The sequence below is a fragment of the Perna viridis genome, chromosome 7 (assembly GCF_037379345.1).
Source record: "Perna viridis isolate PV_CMFRI_1.1 ecotype Kerala chromosome 7, ASM3737934v1, whole genome shotgun sequence".
Classification (NCBI taxonomy): domain Eukaryota; kingdom Metazoa; phylum Mollusca; class Bivalvia; order Mytilida; family Mytilidae; genus Perna; species Perna viridis.
In genome coordinates this window covers 10,392,957-10,413,021 of record NC_142451.1, presented here as the reverse complement: position 1 = coordinate 10,413,021, position 20,065 = coordinate 10,392,957, and the positions used below count along the sequence as shown (strand labels likewise).

General features: G+C 33.7%; 3 protein-coding genes across 3 annotated transcripts; 1 reads left to right on the top strand and 2 right to left on the bottom strand.

The window, feature by feature from the left end:
* The first annotated feature begins 83 nt into the window (after positions 1–83).
* On the top strand, positions 84–8,198 carry LOC148611280 (protein CFDP2-like). The gene is made up of 3 exons (XM_088595236.1): positions 84–1,013; positions 1,353–1,484; positions 8,136–8,198. Exons 1-3 carry the CDS (start codon positions 84–86, stop codon positions 8,196–8,198), a joined length of 1,125 nt encoding a protein of 374 aa, XP_088451362.1.
* Positions 8,199–8,550: 352 nt separating this feature from the next.
* On the bottom strand, positions 8,551–10,502 carry LOC148611279 (uncharacterized). The gene is made up of 3 exons (XM_088595286.1): positions 10,246–10,502; positions 9,548–9,694; positions 8,551–9,018 (listed from the first exon to the last, which is right to left on the bottom strand). The coding sequence occupies exons 1-3, from the start codon at positions 10,313–10,315 to the stop codon at positions 8,798–8,800; spliced, it is 438 nt and encodes a 145-aa protein (XP_088451412.1). The 5' UTR covers positions 10,316–10,502; the 3' UTR covers positions 8,551–8,797.
* A 1,590-nt stretch (positions 10,503–12,092) lies between these two features.
* LOC148611278 (uncharacterized) lies at positions 12,093–16,924 on the bottom strand. The gene is made up of 3 exons (XM_088595235.1): positions 16,852–16,924; positions 15,964–16,140; positions 12,093–12,808 (listed from the first exon to the last, which is right to left on the bottom strand). Exons 1-3 carry the CDS (start codon positions 16,922–16,924, stop codon positions 12,543–12,545), a joined length of 516 nt encoding a protein of 171 aa, XP_088451361.1. The 3' UTR covers positions 12,093–12,542.
* Between the last annotated feature and the right edge of the window lie 3,141 nt (positions 16,925–20,065).

Sequence of the window (20,065 nt, the reverse complement as noted above, 5' to 3'; positions counted from 1 at the left end):
GAGGACAGCAAATGACGCGAAAGCCGATGAAGTTGTTCTCACTAAAACAACCAACAACCATAGGCACTTGGAATGTTAGAACAATGTATCAAAGTGGCAAAAGCTTGCAAATTGCGAACGAAATAGATAGATACAATATCGAAATTCTAGGACTCAGCGAAGTAAGATGGAATACAGTTGGAATGACAACACTATCTTCAGGTCATACGGTCATATTCTCAGGAAATCCAAATGAAGACGACATACATGACAAAGGCGTGGGATTCATGCTTACAAAGAAAGCCAAGAAATCGCTTTTGGAGTGGAATCCTATATCTGCAAGAGTGATATCAGCTAGATTTGACACTCGATTCCAGAAAACAACATTTATACAGGTGTATGCACCAACAAACACCGCAGACGAAGATGATAAAAATGACTTCTACAACTTATTACAATCAGTTGTTGATGCCGTTCCTAAAAGAGACATCCTTATCATCTTAGGAGATCTGAATGCCAAAGTAGGTGATGACAGAGGAGGTAGAGAAAGGGAGATAGGACCACATGGAATAGGGCAAATGAATGAGAACGGAGAGATGTTTGCTGACTTTTGCGCTATAAACAGTCTAGTAATTGGCGGTACTTGGTTTCTACATAAATCTCGTCATAAAACCACCTGGATTTCACCATCTGGAGATACTGAAAACCAAATAGACCACATAACAATAAGCCGTCGATGGAGATCTTCATTACAAGATGTACGAACAAAACGTGGAGCAGACGCAGCAGCAGATCACCACCTTGTAATTGGAAAAATTAAACTCAATCTTTTAACAACAAAGAAAAGAGAGACTACAAAAAGGAAGTTTAATGTTGAGAAGTTTAAAGATCAGAAAGTGAAAGAAAACTTCCAAATTACACTCAGGAACAGATTTAGTACTTTATTAGATCTTGACAACGAAGAAATGAACAATGATATTGATGACATCTGGAACTCAACAAAGACAGCCATTCTGGAAGCATGCGAAGAAACAGTTGGTTTCCTTCAAGTGAAAAGAAAGAAATGGATGTCAGATCAAACATGGGATACAATATCTGAAAGAAGGGAAATAAAAGAAAAGTTGATGAGTGCCAAAACCAGACAGCAAAAGAAAAACCTGCAAGACCTTTACAGCGCAAAAGACAGAGAAGTGAAGAAAAGCTGTAAAAGAGATAAAAGAAACCATGCTGAAAAGTTAGCAGTAGAAGTTGAAAACGCCTGCTTAAAAGGAGACATCAAAACATTGTATAACATCACAAGACAACTCAGTGGAAAGATCTCTCAAAATGAAAATTTACCAGTCAAAGATAAAAACAACAATACCCTCACAAAGCTAGAAGATCAGCTTGACAGATGGAAAGAACACTTTAATGAGGTATTGAACAGACCACCACCAACAAATCCACCAATACTTGAAGAAGGTCCAACACTTAACATAGAGACTGACAAAATTACCGAAAATGAAGTAAGAAAAGCCCTAAAACATCTTAAGAATGGGAAAGCAGCGGGAATCGATGGCATACCACCAGAAGCCCTCAAGTCCATGAATGACACTACCATTCAATATCTTCTTGGGCTATTAAACCAGATATGGGAAAAAGAAAAAATTCCAAAAGACTGGCAAAAGGGACTCTTGGTAAAACTACCTAAAAAGGGGGACAAATCCAATTGCAACAACTGGAGAGGAATAACTCTTTTGTCCATTCCTAGTAAAATCCTATGCAGTATAATCTTACAAAGAATGAAAGAAGAGATTGATAGCAAGCTGAGAGATGAACAAGCTGGATTTAGACAAGAACGATCATGTGTCGACCAGATTGCTACACTCAGAATAATTATTGAGCAAACGATCGAATGGCAGTCATCCCTATATCTAAACTTTATTGACTTCCAGAAAGCATTCGACAGCATAGATCATCAGGTCTTGTGGAACATTCTAGGACACTATGGGATTCCACCTAAGATTATTTCCATGATTAAGTTACTGTATGAAGAATTCTCTTGTCAGGTCATACATGCTGGTACATTGACGGATCCTTTCCCTGTAACAACTGGCGTAAGGCAAGGATGCATTCTCTCTCCCCTTCTCTTTCTCATAGTCATCGACTGGATAGCAACAACAGCTTACAACGACCCTCATGGTATACAATGGACACTAACATCTCGTCTAGAAGACCTCGAATTTGCAGACGACATATGCACACTATCGCATCGTCTTCAAGATTCCCAACACCAGGTCAACCATCTCGAAGAAACAGCTAAAAGAACAGGATTGTATATCAACACAGCCAACACCAAAGCCATGAGAATCCAACAAAACCAGATGGATCCAATATTGGTAAATAACCAACAGATAGAGAATGTAGATAAATTTACGTACCTTGGAAGTGTCATGAGTACAACTGGAGGCACTGACGAAGATGTACAAGCCAGAAAGATGAAAGCATTACAGGCTTTTTCCATTCTAAAGCAAGTATGGAAAAGTAGAACACTGAGAACGGCTACTAAGATCAGAATTTTCAACAGCAATGTTAAGTCTGTCCTGTTATATGGTTGCGAGACCTGGAGAGAAACAGAAAACACCATGAAATCTATACAAGTCTTTGTTAACAAGTGCCTAAGAAATATACTGAATATCAGATGGCCAGAAAAAATAACAAACAAGAAACTCTGGCAAAGAACAAAACAACAACCAATAGAAAACACCATTCGAACCCGAAAATGGAAATGGATTGGTCATACTTTAAGGAAGAACAATAAAAACACTACAAAGCAAGCTTTAGATTGGAATCCCCAAGGGCAAAGAAAAAGCGGAAGACCAAAGAACACCTGGAGGAGGGGTTTGAACTCTGAACTGAAGAGAGTAGGACTAACGTGGAAGAATTGTAACACCATCGCCCAAAACCGAAGCGAATGGAGAGAAACTGTAGTCGCCCTATGTCTACCCATGGACGAAGTGGAATAAATCAAAAATCCACTGAAAAATCGCTTAAATTGACACATTTTTCAATGTCAAAACCCCTAAAATATCTATACTTCAGTAAAAAATCGCTTATTTGATATTTTCTGTTTAGTATTATCACAAATAATACTTTCGGGATTCTTCTGATGAATTTTGGCGATCATTCCTGGTCAGAATTTATCCCAAAAAGTGAAAAATGTGATTTTCGATTTTTCCCTTTAAAGTCATATAAATTCAACTCTTCAAGTCATTGTTCAACTAAAACGTCTCAAATTTGGCATCATTTGATAGATAATTCACTTTTCTACATAAATCAACCACGAAAAGCTAATTTTCAAGAAAGAATTTCTCAAAAATGTTCAAAATATTACCCCTACCCCTAGAAAACTTATCTCACTATGAAACAGAATTCTCACAGCATACCGACACCGTAAAACTCATATTTTAGGCATTCCTAATTAAGATAATAGTACCCAATATAACAAAACAATTCAGGCACTTAAACTTTTTTTTTTGGGGGGGGGGAGGGGTACAATTACTGTAATGTAAAAAGAGCAATTTTCAGAATTTCAGAATTTCCTCTATATCACCAGTTATTTCCTTTTTTTCTGAGAACTGTATTTTTAAACAAGCTTTTGTTGTGATACATTTAATTGTGCTCGTTTTGAAGCTAAGACAGTACAATAGTATAGTATCTTAGCTTCAAAATGAGCACAAGTAATAAATATTTTGAACTTTTCCAAGTTAAGTGAAAAATTGCCACCCATACCCATGAAAAAAATGCCTCACCATTAACTAAAATGTTTATGTTTTTTTTGGCATATAAACGTATATACTAGACATGTTGGGTACTGTTGTTTTAATTATGGATGTATCCAACATATCTTCTCATTTCAGGCGCGTATTTTTCAGTTTCAATGTGACAATAGTGAGTTTTGTCATGAAAAGGGAATTTTCGAAATTTCATATTTTCTTCCATTTCACTTACAATTTGCATTTTTTTAAATTACCGTACTCCAAACTTTAGTATATTCAAATACAACTATATAGTGTCTTAGTTTTCTAATGAGCCCGAGTAATAAATATTTGAACTTTTCCAAGTCCAATTAGGTGAAAAATTGCCACTTCCACCCTTGAAAAGAATATAAGTACCTCAACATGAACTAAAATGTTAATTTTTAGCATATAACCAATGCAAAAAAAAAGAAATATTTAGTATATCGATGTATTCAACATATTTTTTTTTCATTTCAGGCGCGCATTTTTCAGTTTCAAGCGGACAATAGTGAGTTTTTCATAAAGTGAGGAATTTTCGGAATTTCACATTTTCTTCCATTTCTCCTTGCCATTTGTGCAAAAGAAAGGCATGGGGGGCAATTTTCCACCTAACTACACTTGGAAAGGTCAAATATTTATTACTTGGGCTCATTTTGAAGCTAAGACGCTATATTGATGTATCGTATCACACAAAAGCTTGTTGAACTACGGTATTCTGAAAAAAAGACAATAACGGGTTATATAGAAGAAATTCCAAAAATTCCATTTTTTCGATTTTATAGTAATTGTCAAGTTAAAAGGAAAATCTAAGCGGCTGAATTGATCAAATATATTGCTACATAATTATCTTAATTATAAATGCCTAAAATATGAGTTTTACGGTGTCAGTATGCCGTGAGTCAGTTTTCTAGGAGGTAGGGGTAATATTTTTAACATCGAAAAAATTTAATATGTCAACATCGAAAATCCCATTTTTTTTCATTTTTATAAGTTCTGACTACGAAAATCGCCGAAATTCACAAAAGAACCCAAGAAGTATTATATCTGATACTATTAAACAGGAAATACCAAATAAGCAATTTTTTACAGAAACATAAATATTTGAGGGGTTATGACATTGAAAAATATGTCAATTTAAGCGATTTTCAGGTACATTTTTTTCGTTTTATCCCAAAACCCTACGTGTTATCGTAATGTTCATGGTACCATTGTAATGCTGAGACATTTGGCTATATGATGATACATAAATTTGTTGAGTTTGTTTACACATGCTGTCCTAGAAAGGCTTAGACACTTGAGTCACAAAAATCTTGGCTTTTTGGTCCAGTTGGGTACAATATATATAGGCTTAGACTGAAAAGGAATCCGAGAATATCCTTTGGCGATAAATTGCTCCGGTAATAGGAGGTATAAAGGTACTTAAAAATCACCATGAAGTTGATGAGTATGGGGGTGCAAGGTGGACCCTCCCAGCCTAGGACTAAGTCAAGATAAAAAGCAGACTTTAAGTTCAAGGCCTCAAATACTACAATGTTACAACGAAAATACAACTATATGATCCCTATAAAATGAAATGTTAGCAAACCGATCTTTTTGACAGATTTCATAGTTCATTTGCATTATTTTAATGAAATATGAAATTATAACTCATTTTAACAATCACTATGAAATATCTTAATTCATTAGTAATTGTGGTACAAATACTTAGTAGTGAAATAGTGTTTGTATGAAGATTTTTTTAACTTTTCCTTCTCAAAAATGATGTCGGATGAGCATACTTTAGAACTTTAATTAAAATCTTAACCTACACGTAAGAGATCGAAGGTAAAGGAAAACTATTGACCAAACTATACGACAAACGCGATGACTTTTCATCCCGTATTGTAAACTTTCCTTCCATCTGTGGAAACGTTCCTTAAAGGTCTGCGTATGCAATTTTCATATCCCAACTCATACGTTATGTCAGAGCTTGACATAACTATGCAGACTTTTTTGTACGGCGCTAGACTCCTTACAACGTTATGCCAGAATTAATGAAGATTAAACTAGTTCGAAAAAAAAAATATTTCGGAAAATGTGAAACGGTCATAAATTTCACGCACTCTTTGGCTAGCTTAGTGTTATAGTAAATCAATTTTTTACTGCAACCATTATAGTTTTATGACAAATATGTGTCATGAAATTTGAAGTTATGATTAAAAATTGTTGGATTACTTAATCTTAGCACTTATTAAAACTGAAAAGAATTGGTTCGAATACACAATATCAAACTTTCAAAGTTACATTTTATAGGAATTGTATAAATATCAAGTACAGTTATCGTAAAAGTAAAACCAACGTGGCTAAATAACAATATAAAAAATGCAAAGGTTTCACCTTACATTTTTTCTGTACCTATTTAGGATGCTTATCGGATGCGAGATCGGCTTTTAATTAGATTGCAGTCTGATTAAGCGGTACACAACTTGAAGCTTTCCAAAAATAGCTTGCACACCGACATTACTTCTATTTTTGCAGTTCAGGATTGTTTTTTCAACATGACTGGATGTTTTTGTTGTATGCACATGGGAGTTTGGTCATTGGTCATTATTTACCAAATCATATACTCGGAGATGACTATTGAAGGCTGTGAGAATATTTACAACATAAGATGAGTCACGAAACTCAGTATGATTGGTTTTGCAATAGATTTTACATATACATGCATACATGTACTTGTTATTAGTAACTCAAAATAGTGGTAATAAATTTTTTTGTGAATATACGAATGGCTGTCGCAATTTCTATGCCGTAACGAACCTCTTATTTTATTTTCTATCTGAATGACATTTGGGGTTTGATTCAAAACATACACTATGTCATATTAGACTAAGGGTGAGATTTCTTCTAATCCGGAGCTCCTCTGTTCTAAAACCACAGAATAAAATATAATGGAACTCACAAATTCTTTACCACATGATGACACTGTGAACCTATTTCCTTTTCCATCTCTATGACTTTTTGGATTTACTAATGCGATACATAGACAATGACTAATTTGCAACTCCTCTATGAATGCTGAATTGAAGTTGATAAATGTTTCGCAAATTATTTATCAAATGGTGGCATTGCGCACCTCCTATTATTATTATTTTTTCGTCTGAGTGACTTTTGAGGTTTCCTGATGCAAACATGGACTTTGTCATTAGTCTACCAAGTGGGCATCTACTAATCCACAGCTCACTTAAAGACGCTTGATTTTTATGACATGATGTCTTGTCTAGACGTTTATATAAGCAGATTCGGTGTGTTATCTTAAACTGTATCTAATACATGCTTGGTATAATTTATTTGTTTAGAAGTTAATGTGTCACGATTTAGTCTTTTTATCTTTTTTGCACAACCTGTAATCCTAATTATAAGTATGACTGAAGGATCACCCACTCTCATCGCGTAATTTAACATGCGCGCAACTTTATAACCACGGGTGGTGATAAAATTTCCGCGAGAAGTTTTCTTTTATTTAATCATATTTTCCTAGTTTTCTTCAAGTTAAGGGGCTCAAGGAAACTTAACGTCAAGGAAAAACAAGTTCATTTGGCCTTCGTCTAGCATTCGCTTTGCCTTCTTTCTTATTCGTTGTATAACTTGTTTGATAACTTTTTAATTCGTTCTTGACATTAAGAATTTATGTGCAAGCATGAAAATTCTCAACGAACACCTTCGAATTGATGAAAACGTTCAGAAAACGTTTGGTGATCGTTTAGCACGTTATCAAAACGGTTTCTATTCGTTGTGTATGTTAGGTGCTTGTTATCAAAAAGTTAAACCCGTTTACTATACGCTTACAACATGTTTACCATTCGTTCCCATTTTCGTAAGTAAAAAATGGATTTTGAAATATAAGGGTTACTTTCAGTATCTTTATACACCGGATTCATGATACCAGTGTTAGTGGAGATGTAGTTTTTCATGTGTTTTCTTTTGGTTTTTTATGTTGTGTGTCGTTTCAATGTCTGTCTGCGTTGCTGTGTGTGTTCCTTCATTCCCAAAATTTTATATCGCAATAAGTTTGCTTGTACAATGCTAGGTTCCAAACTGGTCAATTATATCAATGAGATTATCTGAAAGACTACTTCTGTTTTTGTTTTAAACAGACAATATATTACACTGGATCTGCATCTACACATAGAACGATTTGTCAGTTTTTTCCTGCATTTCTTGTGAATAGCAAAGGTGGTCGCAATTTCTTCAAAAATGGTCAAACATGTTGGAAGCAAGTCAATGGAATATACTTTCTCATGGTTTCATCTTAATATATAAAGTAAACAACAACAAAAAAATAGAAGCAAAAACAAACATGAATTGATGAGTATTGTTTTTGGTCCATTACCTTAGGAAAACAACAACCTTGCCATCCAACCGGAAGTTAGGCACCCACACCCACAAACAGGTGATTAGTTAACGTAGTGATTCGGCGACTGTACACAGAATGTTGTTTTGTGCTTTTTTTTTTAGAAAAAAGAACAGATATGGCGCAACGCGATAAATACATCGGCATATAACCTAAATCCAAAATAGTAATTACTTTCCAAGATCACCAAAATCTTCAACAAGTATAAACACACCTTTAAGTAAACTCGGAAAGGCCCCGGCAAAAAAAAATCCCGACCCCAAGTACCTGTGGTCAGACTGAAATCAGGCTCTCAATGCTTCCTAGCTATGACTTTATCTCGCATTAAATACCGTTAGGAGGACTTCATACGATTAACCTTAAGGTAAAATATACGAGACAAAATGCATAACAATGTCGAAATTGAAAAGATTTGTCTTTGAAAATAATTTGTGGTTAATAATGTTCGTAGAAAGGGTTGCAGTGTGATTTAGTGGTACATTAACAAATACCGTATATAAATAGCACATGTTCTGTGATTAGTATGGATTTCGCTGTAACCCGTTGCAATACAGTGCAATCCAAAATCAATTGCCAACATTTTAAAATCTCTTTTTTTCGCTTCAAATAATATAGCCATTATCCATTGAGAAATTCCATGTTCATCCTACAGAAGAATAAATGTCAGTAAAGTAAGAATAGGTAATGTTACAGTGTGAATCCGGGTTCCAGCTGATGCATCATCACCATAGAGCTTGGCATTGGTATTGCAGTAGTCATCTTGACAGGTCTCAATGCATACTAGTTTGGCTGGACCAGGGGGATAACACTGAGTCCCTAAATCCTTAATCTGGCATCTTCTAAGCATCGAGACAATCTTGAGGTTGTCTGAAATTTGCGAAAGTACACATCGTTTGTACATGTATTTTTTTTTTATTAATTCAGGTGACACAAGAGCCAGAAGTGCTAATATCTTCAATCTTGAAAACGTTCTTCTGTTCTTAAAAACTGTTTTGATAATGCACTGATGTGTTTTTATACCTCAACCAACGGAAATATGCAAGACTTCCTATAACATTTAACACGCGTTTGCCGGTTAAAAGTTCAACTGCAGACTTCATTTCCAAATACTTTATTTCAGAAAGAGCATCTATAAGTCAATAATATTGCGAGCAAATAAATTTTAGGAAACACTTTGAATACTATGTCACTACAGAGGTACATAACGGATAGTTTAAAAATAAGTCTTTGTATACTAAAAATGCGAGACCGAAATGTATCAATTATAAATTCAGTTAATAGCTGGCCCGAATTCACAACTTGTTATAAGGTTCATTGTGAAGGTTTAAACTGAATTTCGGTATTCAGCTGAAGTTGAGATAGATGACGATTAATTCAATGAAAGCAAAATTTATACCTTTATCGTACTCTATATATGAATAACAGAAACCAGTAGAACAATTCATGACCAAGCTTGTGTCTGTGGCGTTAATACAGGCTGTTGACGGACTAGACTCGCTATGACTACACGAGTAGCAGTAATGCCAGGAACAAGCCCCAAACTCTAGAATTATATAAAGTAATGAAATTTAGATAAACTTTTTCTTGAAATATTTATCGAGTATGTTCGTTAATTCAAACTTGAAATATGAAGCCAATTTACCAAAAACATCGAATATTTTAAGACAGCAAAATAATCTCGGCTGATTTCTTTCCATAAAATGAATAGGTTGAGATTAATCTGTTTAGCAAAATTATTCGTGATTCAAAGAATGGATGAAATCTCTATTTATTCGATCATGAATCAGTTGCAGTTAAATATATCTAAATTGTCGTCTATATGTATAATGTAGTTTAATACAGTGGTAGATTTTTTTTCTAATTAAATATGATGCCCTTGACTACCCTTATGAGCCTCAAAGGGACTTTACATGTCATTATACATTTTCCCAGAAGTTTAGAAAACGTAATCTTTCGCTCAATAAACTGATTTCCATTTTCACAGACCTGTTGTAACAGTATCTGGCAGGCATAACGCACTTGTCACTTGTCAATGATTCAGGAGGACAGAACTCACTGGTCTGTACACGATTAATGAACAAAAAAATAACTTACCAACTTGTAGAAGTCCAACCAGTATGATAAAAGTAACCAGATGTACGGAAGCCACCATAGTTGAACACATAGTAATATCCTTTTGTCGATTCTCTTATGTTTGTTTGTTAGTTTGAAAGGAATTCAACCTTAATGGATGTTTAACTTAATTGATGAAAAGATTACCACAGTCACAGAAGAGACCAATAATACAGAATTATCTTTTATAAATGAATGATCAACTTTCTAAAATATGAAATTAAAGAAAAATCTTCTAAGCTATTATTTAAAAGACCTGAGTGTATCTATGATGACGTTAATATAAATAGTTTCGGTGTGTTATTTAAAACTGTATCGAATACGTGTTTGGTATAATTTATTTGTTTAGAAGGCTACTGTTTTAGACTCTCTTGTTAATGGGTCTCGATTTGGTCTCGTTATCTTCAAAGACATTTTGAATAAAGTTGCACAACCTTAAATCCTATAGTCTTTTCCCATATAACCGACTTTATAATTTAACATGCACACAACTTTATAACCCCGGGTGGTGATTTCCGCGAGCAGTTTTCTTATATTTCATCATGTTTTTCTAGTTTTCTCGACGTGAAACTGATTCTTTTTCAATCAAGTCTTGTTCCACTCTTAACTGTAAAATTTAGATACCAAAAAGTGTTATGAATAGAAGTTTACCAAAATCTAAGGTGGATAAATAATTCGAAGTTGAAACCACTACTACATGATATATAAAAATATATATCAACTGTTGTATACCAGTAAATGACTGCATTCTTTCTATTTCCTTCGAGTAACAATTAGTAGTTCACTCAGAGCAGAGCTTCTGCATTTGTGTTCATACGATGCATATCACTTCGTCTTGAACAAAACAGGCATATAGTGTTAAGAAAATATAATTCATGTTTTTTTTGGTATCAACCACCTAGCCCAATTAACAAATGTTTAAGTTTCAATGTTAGTTTTTCAAAACCTTTCAAAAAGACATGGACCAGGTTCATATTAAAGCACAGCATCATGAATATAAGCTGAAATTATACGGCATGTTTTACCAGACATTATACAGTTTGTTTTACCAGACATTTTGAACTAAATTCTCTGATTTTGTTTTCTACTTTGCTTTTTTTTTTTTAAAGATTTAAGTACTTTTCCCTCTAAGAATCGGGCAAAATGTATATAAGGTGTGGCACATGAAGGAAAAAAAAGCAGATATTTTATTGCATTAACCAATTATACCTGATAACGACCAGAAATAACCATCAAAGTGCTTGTAAAATTTGCCATTTTAAGATATGGAAAGGTCAAATTTAGTTGAAATGCACTACGGAAATATGGCGGGAGAATTTTCCTGCACTCTTTCCCTATACAAGAAATAAAAAAATATCTATTCCACAGATTTAAGTAGCTTTTTGGTTGATGTCTAGATGCACTGAATATATTTTAGGCAAATATGACTGAATTTGGGAAAATGATGTGCCACCCATTACCCGATTCATACGCAGAATGGTACTTAATAAATTTATACAGTTAATATATAGTCTGTACTGTGATATCCTGGGGAAATACATCCCATATAAGCGAATACAATTAAATGATCGTTTCAAACAACTGCATCAATTAACGTATTAACAATAAAGTAAAATCTTTCCGAAATTTAAAATACATTGCAGTGGCTTGTTTACATGCATTTGCTTCAGCATTGCAATTTGTTTAAAATGCAACTACAATGTAATTCTTAAATCTCCTGTAAAGTTAATAGCTAACAATTCTAAAGAAATATATTAAGTATAGATTTATATGATAGTTCTTGCCTGTATTTATCAAGTTGATCGTTTTCAACAATATACTTCTGTAGATCTAATCGTTATTATGTGTAATACCGAAGCAAATTTAGAATCTATATTTTACATCAATAAAAAAAAATCCCAGTTTTGTAATAATTAAATCATCATTTAATAAAAAAAATTACAGTTTTTAATAACCCTACACTAAAACCCATGCTTGTAACTGCTTCGACATTACTGCATGAAAGAGAATAAATACAAATCATATCAATATGTGCTTCAGAGGAATTTCATGACAAATAAAATGTTTTGTACGAAAAATAAAGTAAACTAAATAGTCAATACTGCAGAAACCAACAAGTGGAGTTATGTAAAAGTCTACTGTACATGGATACAGAAAACTGCATGACAAAGAGAAAGTACACAAGGGGACATAATTCAATGTGATTTTTTGGATTACACTCTGTAATAATGTCATGATGTTCGAAACAAAGTAAAAATGAAGTCAATATTAGTGGCAAACTATAAAACAGATGACAAGATGATGAAAGTCAACACTATAAAATGGAGAGTCAGTAGGGAGTATAAGTTGAATGTAGACTGTCCCTTTCCACAATCAAATCTGTTACAGATACTGTCTATATGCTCCTCATCCACTGTAAAGTTATTACAGTAACCCCCTTTGCATGACGTTTTACAGTTGACCACACCAGTGTATGGATCGTCCGTACAATCATTTCCCCAGAAGACACTACAGCTCCGGAATAAAGAGGTTATTCTCTTCGTTTCTAGAAAGCAAAGTTTTAACATGAATTTAGTTTTGTTTACCCATAAATACGATAGATTCAGTTGGTCATTTTTACGATAAGATATTAAAACTATATATACACTGTCATCGTAATCTCTTTAACATAAATGAAAAAAAAATTGAACCGTATTTGTTAGTATTGTCACTTATTCGCAATAAGACCAAACGGAAAGAATAGCACATTTTATGTTTCATGTTTTTACTTCATTTCAATTTCCTGTGAATCGTATGTATAAAAAGAAGATTCTGCATGACCTAAACCATCTTTTTTTTTTCTCTGCTCAAATTTTCAATTCTGTGAAGTACAATGAATTAATGTCTAACATTTCCATCTCATGGCGAACTCATATGTCAGAGCACACGTCAACTTAGAGATGTTCTCCTTGTAACAAATGCAATAGATTATATTTGTATATAACAGTAATTGCCTCGATCTATTTCCATTTCAATATGATTTAAATTTATTTGTGAGAAGCTTTCTGGTTAGTTGGTTCTCTTTAAGCAAACAAGCACTCTTGGGTGTAAAAAAAAAAACAAATTGAGATTCCTCTCAATTCCTTGAGCTTTTCCTCAAATCTTCAATTTCAATCTGTGGCAACATTCCTTCAGCACGTGCGTATGGAATGTTCATATCACAACTCATACGTTATGCCAGAGCTTGCCGAAACTACGCAGACTTTTTGTATCGCGCTAGAACTCTAACAAATAGGCTTCTGGAACAGGGTTATGTTGCTGCAAGATTGAAGTCATCACTACAGAAGTTTTATGGTCGTCATCATGAACTCGTGGATCGTTATGGTGTATCCATCTGCACTATGAAAACTGATTTATTCAACGGGTCATAGTTTTCCTTTCCTCGTTTGTCTACCCCGGACTTGACTTTTTATGAGTAACTCGGCGGGTGTTTCTAGAAAAGCAGAGGACACTTACCCTACCGGTGCACCTGGTTCATGCTCCCAGTTTTCAGTGGAATCCGAGTTGCTCATTTGCTTTTGTTATTTTTTATGTATGATTTTAGTTACTTTATGTTAACTAGATATTTCCAGAAAAAATAACGTTTTCATTACGAATAATATTTAAATAATTCGACAGTGTGGAATTCATTACAAATTGAAATAGATATAGTTGTTAGGCACAGAAAGAGACTAATAATACAAAAGAAGTAAAATCAATGTGTTCCCCAACTCCGTTAGGAGAACATAATCATATGTAATACAGGTTAAAAGAAATGGTCTGGTATACACTTTTAACTCATCTGGACCAAAGGACCATGTGAGCTATTGCCATCAATTGGCGTTCGTCGTCGTCTGTAAACTTTTCTTCTAACATCTTCTTTTCTGGATCTACTGGACGGATTTTAATGAAAGTTGGCATGGGCGTTACTTAGAGTATCGTGCGGAAATAATGCGTTTGGAGTTTTGATCCACAAAAACATGGCCGCCATTTATATTGTTGGAATATGGGGGGTAAAGCCACTTATTTCAAGAAATATCTCAAAAACTATATATGAGTTATAGAGGAAAATGAAGATGACCGTACTCCTTCAGCTTGAAGGGCTCTACAAAAGTTTCTACGGGTCCAGGTTGTAGGACGACTCTTGATCAGAGTAATTGTCTGTTTTATGCCAGTATCTTGAAAACCACAATAGGTAGACAAATTCTTTTGATCGATAAAATGATATTTACGATAAGGCCTACAAAAGTCTCCATAGGGTTGAAGTCCTTGATGGAGTTATTGTCCTTGAAAGGCGAAAAATGAAGTTTTTGCAGTTTTAAGCCAATATCTTGAAAATCATTATAGGTATAAAAAAAACTTTCAGTTGATGAAATGATCCTTATTGTAAGGCCAAAAAAAGTCATTATTAAGTCGATATTGGAGGAATACTGCTTGTAAGAGTTATTGCACCTGAAAGGTGAATAACTACATTTTTGTCATTTTTAGACGATTTCCTGAAAATTATATAAAAAAAATGGTAAGATCCTCCAATTAATGAAATGATTCTTATGATAAGGCCTTCAGAAGTGTTTGCGGGTCAAAGTTGCAGGACGACTCCTTGTTAGAGTTGTTGTCCTTGAAAGACGAAAAATGTACCAGGTGTGCGATTCAGATTTATTGGCACTTATAAAGCTTCGCCGATTATAAGCGTAAACTGTCGCAAACCAGGTAATTTACTCTCCTAAAAAACGGAGTCAACTTCAGATTTTCAATGTTATTTCTGCTGCTATTATTAAAGCCATCCAAAGAATGACATGAACTGGAGACTGTTTACGAAGGTGGCCTTGGAAGACCCAGGCAGAGACTGCATATACTTGCCAAATGCTGCTTCCATAAACTTTTCATTCATAAGAAATTTGTCATAAGTTAATCTGTAATTTACAGCAATAGTAAGAATAACAAAAACATAGAAAGCACTAGAAAATTTAAAATAAAGCGAAATCTTTTATCAGTTTATTATTTAGTTGATTTGTAATGGAAGTTTGGAAATATACTTTGAGTTATTATCTTTTGATACATAACTCATCGTATTCTCTAACATCATAATAGGTTTAATATTACTGTGCAACAAAAACAAAAGATGTGATAATAGTTACTCTGTGCATGATGCCTGGTTTCTACATCGACGTTCTCTTAATTACTAATTCCGTCTTTTCCAAAACAGAAGTAGTATAGTAGCGTGTCTTGAATAGTCTCAGAATAATTTACCATTTAACATTTTCAAGGCTTCAGTTCCGATACGAGAAAAAGTACTGGAAATTTGATAGGCAAAATGTAATAGAAATGGCTGCCTGTGTTGACCCGAAAAAGTTTTCTCGGACTACGTGTCAATCTAAAAAAATGTTAATAAAACCAAGTCATGAACCATCTTCCAATAAAAAAAATAACGACTGAAATAAAGTACTCGGCAATAATGTCTGCACAACAGATACGTTAGTCTAGTTATCAGTGGGATCTCATTGATCAAAACAGATTTGTAACTTCAATTGTAAAAATGCATAATCCGAAATCTTTTAACACATTTGATTTCACAGGACTCATTTTAAAATGAATGTAAACGGTAATATGATAAACCATGGACTGACTTATATGTACATTCTTTACCAGAAGTCCTCGTTGCCATAGATAATAAATACTTACTTTTGTCTAATACTTCGCTTGTGACGCAGTAATTCCCACATTTAACTGAGTAAGAAGGCAACATTTTTAAGTAGTTTGTGTTATTTACGCAATCCATTCCGTTCATCTTTGGGTGCACGTACGAGCATGCAAAGCAGCTGAAGTTTCCATCACTACCAGGGAGTTTCGAACCCTCAACTGTTAAATAAATAACAGGCAACATTATCATTGTAAAATATATTACATTTAAAAAAATATTGAAGACTCTGTCTGGAAAATAAATCCCGGTGAGTGCATTTTTATTGAATACATTACACTTCAACTTACATTACATTGCTAATTGTGGTATATGGTTCGTGCTTGGTCCCATAAAGTGTAGCTAAATCTGGTAATTTAACCTCTCATTTTTGTTAATGATAAGGAATTGGTTGGCATATTTCTTTGAAAACCCGTAAATTCTTAGCATTTGCACAGAGATGGGTTTGCTATCGATTCATAAAATGTACTACTTCGAACTTGGAAATATGCCGCTAATTTTTTTGAAAGAAATTAAATGAACTTAAAAAGTAAAAGAGTTATGGTGACCTTTGAAGATATTTACGGTTTTGGATTTATGTTGTGCGCTGGTGCAATTGTTGCGCTTTACACTATCCGTTCTTAAAATAATTTATTTTGTGGTTTACAAGTCTATTGAAAAATTATATTTTTAAAAGTTTGATAAAGAAATTCTTTGCAAAAACCCATTACATGTAAATTACGCTAGAAATTGCCAAACTCAGGGATTGAAGAATCATTGTTCATAAGTTCAGATTACAAATATTAGGCAATTGTTTTATTGGTAAAATAAAGATAGCAAATTCAACATTTTTTTTAAAACTAAGCATTTAAACATACATACTGCTAACTTACCAAAATAATCATCCAAAACTAAAAATGCAAGTACAAAAAACCCAAATTCTAATCGGTAATAGAAGCCTGTCATTTTTGCCAACTACATTCCCCCTTTTAAACACAAGATATCTGAATGACACTGGTCATCCAAAATGACATTACTTTTCAGGTACGATATACAGGGGTTACTAAAGGTTTTTTTTTAAAGATTTTTTTCTAATATTGGGGGTTTTGTCACTATTTCAAATGATATTTTTTTTTATTCCTTCGATATAGTAACTCGTTGTTTTTTTTTTAATCGGCGTGTAATGTATCATTTGATAATATATTTGTTTTGATATTGATTTTTTTCTTTAACTTCAAGGGCCCCAATAAATTTGAAATATTCGACTTTTATCCCTTAATTTTATCAGACCTAATTTGTAAAGACTATCGTTTACAAATACGGGTGTTTATTCCATCATTATATCCGCTGATTCGAAGTATACAAACAGATAACTAATTATAAAACCTTTTAGTAGTATAATTTCCCTGGCTTGGTGGAAGTAACGGTGATCTAAACCTCATTCCGTTAACCGCCATGTTTGTACTGGTTGATCCTATTGTTTTGGGAGACTTGTGACAATCCGCTGTAAATCAGGACTTCCCGTGTAACAAATGTTATAAATTATGCAGATCGTGATGAAGATCGCAGATATCGGGATATATAGAGGTTGATATTTGCTCAGACCTTTACCTTTTGTTTCCTTCAAAGCAACTTAAAATTACAAAAAAAACTTGCAAGTCACCATAGAGCAGCCTATAATAGGAATATAGTAAAACCCGTCAACCAACTAGGTGTCAATTCACTCATACATTTCCAATTCACATTAAAATCGAGATGAAACAAGCCTTAAACACGCAATGTTTTAAGAAGTCTTTGGTTAATTTTGGGTACAATTTCAAGGTTTCACCGTTTCATCATCTTTGCTTTTTGTAAAGGAGAGTTTGTACATTAAATCACTGCAGCATTGAATCGGGCGTTATAACTCAACCTTTTAACCTACATTACTAGTTTTATATTCATCAAATGTATCTAAATGGATACAATGGGAAAATTTAAACATAAAAATAAATTTCATATTCATTACGTATTGGTAGAATATACTATTCCAGTTTTCCAGAAGTCGACCATGATAGGAAAGAATAGTATATTTGACACGTCTTTTAATTACTGTCAGTAATTACAATAAAATACTACTTTGGATCACCGTGACAGATAAACAGAAAACTAAATGCAAGCACACGTCAACATAAAATCAGGGGCAACCAAGCGACCCCTGCCTTAGTAGACGCGACCATCTCAATACGTTAATCATGTCCGAGGATATAGGTAGAACGGTACTGTTTCTCATTATTTTAGGTTCGCATTTCGTGTACCTTTTTTTCTAGTAAATACTTCCGTACGCTGTGATTGGACAAGTTGTGCTGGTACCCAAAATGTTTTATTAATTCCAAGCTCTAACATTATTGTACCTTTAAAAAAATTGCATTTTATTTTTTGAAAAGCATTTTATTTAAATATTGTTTTTTTTTATTTATGTGCTATTCGCAGAAAAGAGGGGGACTTTGACCCCAAACATCATCTGCTTAAAATATCAAAGAAACGAGACGGTTATGCTATGACTGCTAACAATTTTAGTCAGGGAAATGGAGATATGACTGGAAAAAAGGTCAATTTATAGCTCCGTCATTGTTTAAAAGGGGTGAATAGACCCTTTTGTGGTAAGTTGGTGAGCATGCTCAATACACACTTCCGCGAGGTAGGGCTTGGGTAGAACAAAAGAATTTTCCTCCTGGAAGTGTATATTGAGCATGCTCTACGCATGCTCATCGACTACTCCAACGTTAGCACAAAAAGGGTCTATTTTGCAAAAGTTTTACTATTGTCGCTTATGGGAAATAATTAGTACCGTTCTACCTTTACGGAAAAGGGAAATACGACGAGCAAAATTATTCTCCCGTAAATAACTTTGTCCGGACTAGACAGAGATCTACCGCTTGGTATGACTTTGATATATTTGATAATAGTGAATTTTGAACAATCGAAAATGGATTTATTTTACCTTTTACTTGGTTTAAAATGTTACACCCAGGACATGACACAAAAGTACAACGAAATATGTTTATTTACAAAATGTCACAGCATATCGGTCTACATGCACAAAGAAACGGACATTGACTATATTATACAAAAATACATGTATGTATACATACCGACATTCTCCTTATTCAATGCAAACATCTGCAGTAAACACGAAATATTAACCATTAAACACAATAATATAAATAAAAATAGGGGATTTTATTTTTTTTAAAAATCCCTAAAACTTGAAGACCGGGCATGAAAATGAAAGAATGTTCGTCGTGCTTCCGAATGGAGAAAACTTGGCCTGATACGCAAACCCTTCTTATTGATATGGCCAATAGCCAGAAAGAAAAAAAAATCTGAAACAAGTTAGAATTAAGGAGTGCGTTTATTTAAATTCAGATCAAAACAACCGCTTGAAAAAAAAGTCACCAACGTAAATTTAATCTTCAATACTTTTCTGATTAATTGTTGAAAGTAGCCTTGTCGAATCAATATGATTGGCAACTAGAGCAAAAGTATAATTAGTGGCGAAACGCTATTATAAGATGAGAAAATTAAGTAGGTTTGAAACTATGAATTTCATTTAGAACATCACAATATTTACTGAATGAACAAAACACAAGACAGGTTTAATATTTTTGAGTTTACCATCCAGTGTATTCTCTTGAAATAGTGCTACATGATAATCTTTTAATGAGTTTGTATGACTCAACAGAACAGTTCCATGTGTATTTTGCATGTCATTGACCCAAACAGAACACTTCCGTGTGTATTTGTATGACCCAACAGAACACTTCCGTGCGTATTTTGTATGACCCAACAGTACACTTCCATGTGTATTTTGTATGACCCAACAGAACACGTCCATGAGTAAAAAATTTTGAAAATTAATGGAGTGGTTTTGATTTGACGTCCATATTGCATCAATTTATTATTTGGACAATAAAGGTTGTAGCTTTTGGTATTTTTCTTTGATGTTGGATATTACGAATTCCTCTTTTCAAATGCTTTTTAGTTACCGCCTATACATTTGATTCGTGAATTTTTTGTTGATTTTATTTGTTATGATAAGTTTTGTTAGCAAAGTCTGATAAGATTAAG

What these genes read in the sequence shown, in the direction of transcription:
- LOC148611280 (XM_088595236.1), top strand. Translation starts at nt 84, where the DNA reads ATGTATCAAAGTGGCAAAAGCTTGCAAATTGCGAACGAAATAGATAGA. An exon ending in TGGAAGCATGCGAAGAAACA is followed by an intron (nt 1,014 to 1,352) that starts GTTGGTTTCCTT and finishes ACCCTCACAAAG; the next exon opens with CTAGAAGATCAGCTTGACAG. An exon ending in ACAAAATTACCGAAAATGAA is followed by an intron (nt 1,485 to 8,135) that starts GTAAGAAAAGCC and finishes CCATTACCTTAG; the next exon opens with GAAAACAACAACCTTGCCAT.
- LOC148611279 (XM_088595286.1), bottom strand. Translation starts at nt 10,315, where the DNA reads ATGTGTTCAACTATGGTGGCTTCCGTACATCTGGTTACTTTTATCATA. An exon ending in GGTTGGACTTCTACAAGTTG is followed by an intron (nt 9,695 to 10,245) that starts GTAAGTTATTTT and finishes ATATAATTCTAG; the next exon opens with AGTTTGGGGCTTGTTCCTGG. An exon ending in ATATATAGAGTACGATAAAG is followed by an intron (nt 9,019 to 9,547) that starts GTATAAATTTTG and finishes CGCAAATTTCAG; the next exon opens with ACAACCTCAAGATTGTCTCG.
- LOC148611278 (XM_088595235.1), bottom strand. Translation starts at nt 16,924, where the DNA reads ATGACAGGCTTCTATTACCGATTAGAATTTGGGTTTTTTGTACTTGCA. An exon ending in AGTTTTGGATGATTATTTTG is followed by an intron (nt 16,141 to 16,851) that starts GTAAGTTAGCAG and finishes TTTATTTAACAG; the next exon opens with TTGAGGGTTCGAAACTCCCT. An exon ending in AAGCGAAGTATTAGACAAAA is followed by an intron (nt 12,809 to 15,963) that starts GTAAGTATTTAT and finishes TTTGCTTTCTAG; the next exon opens with AAACGAAGAGAATAACCTCT.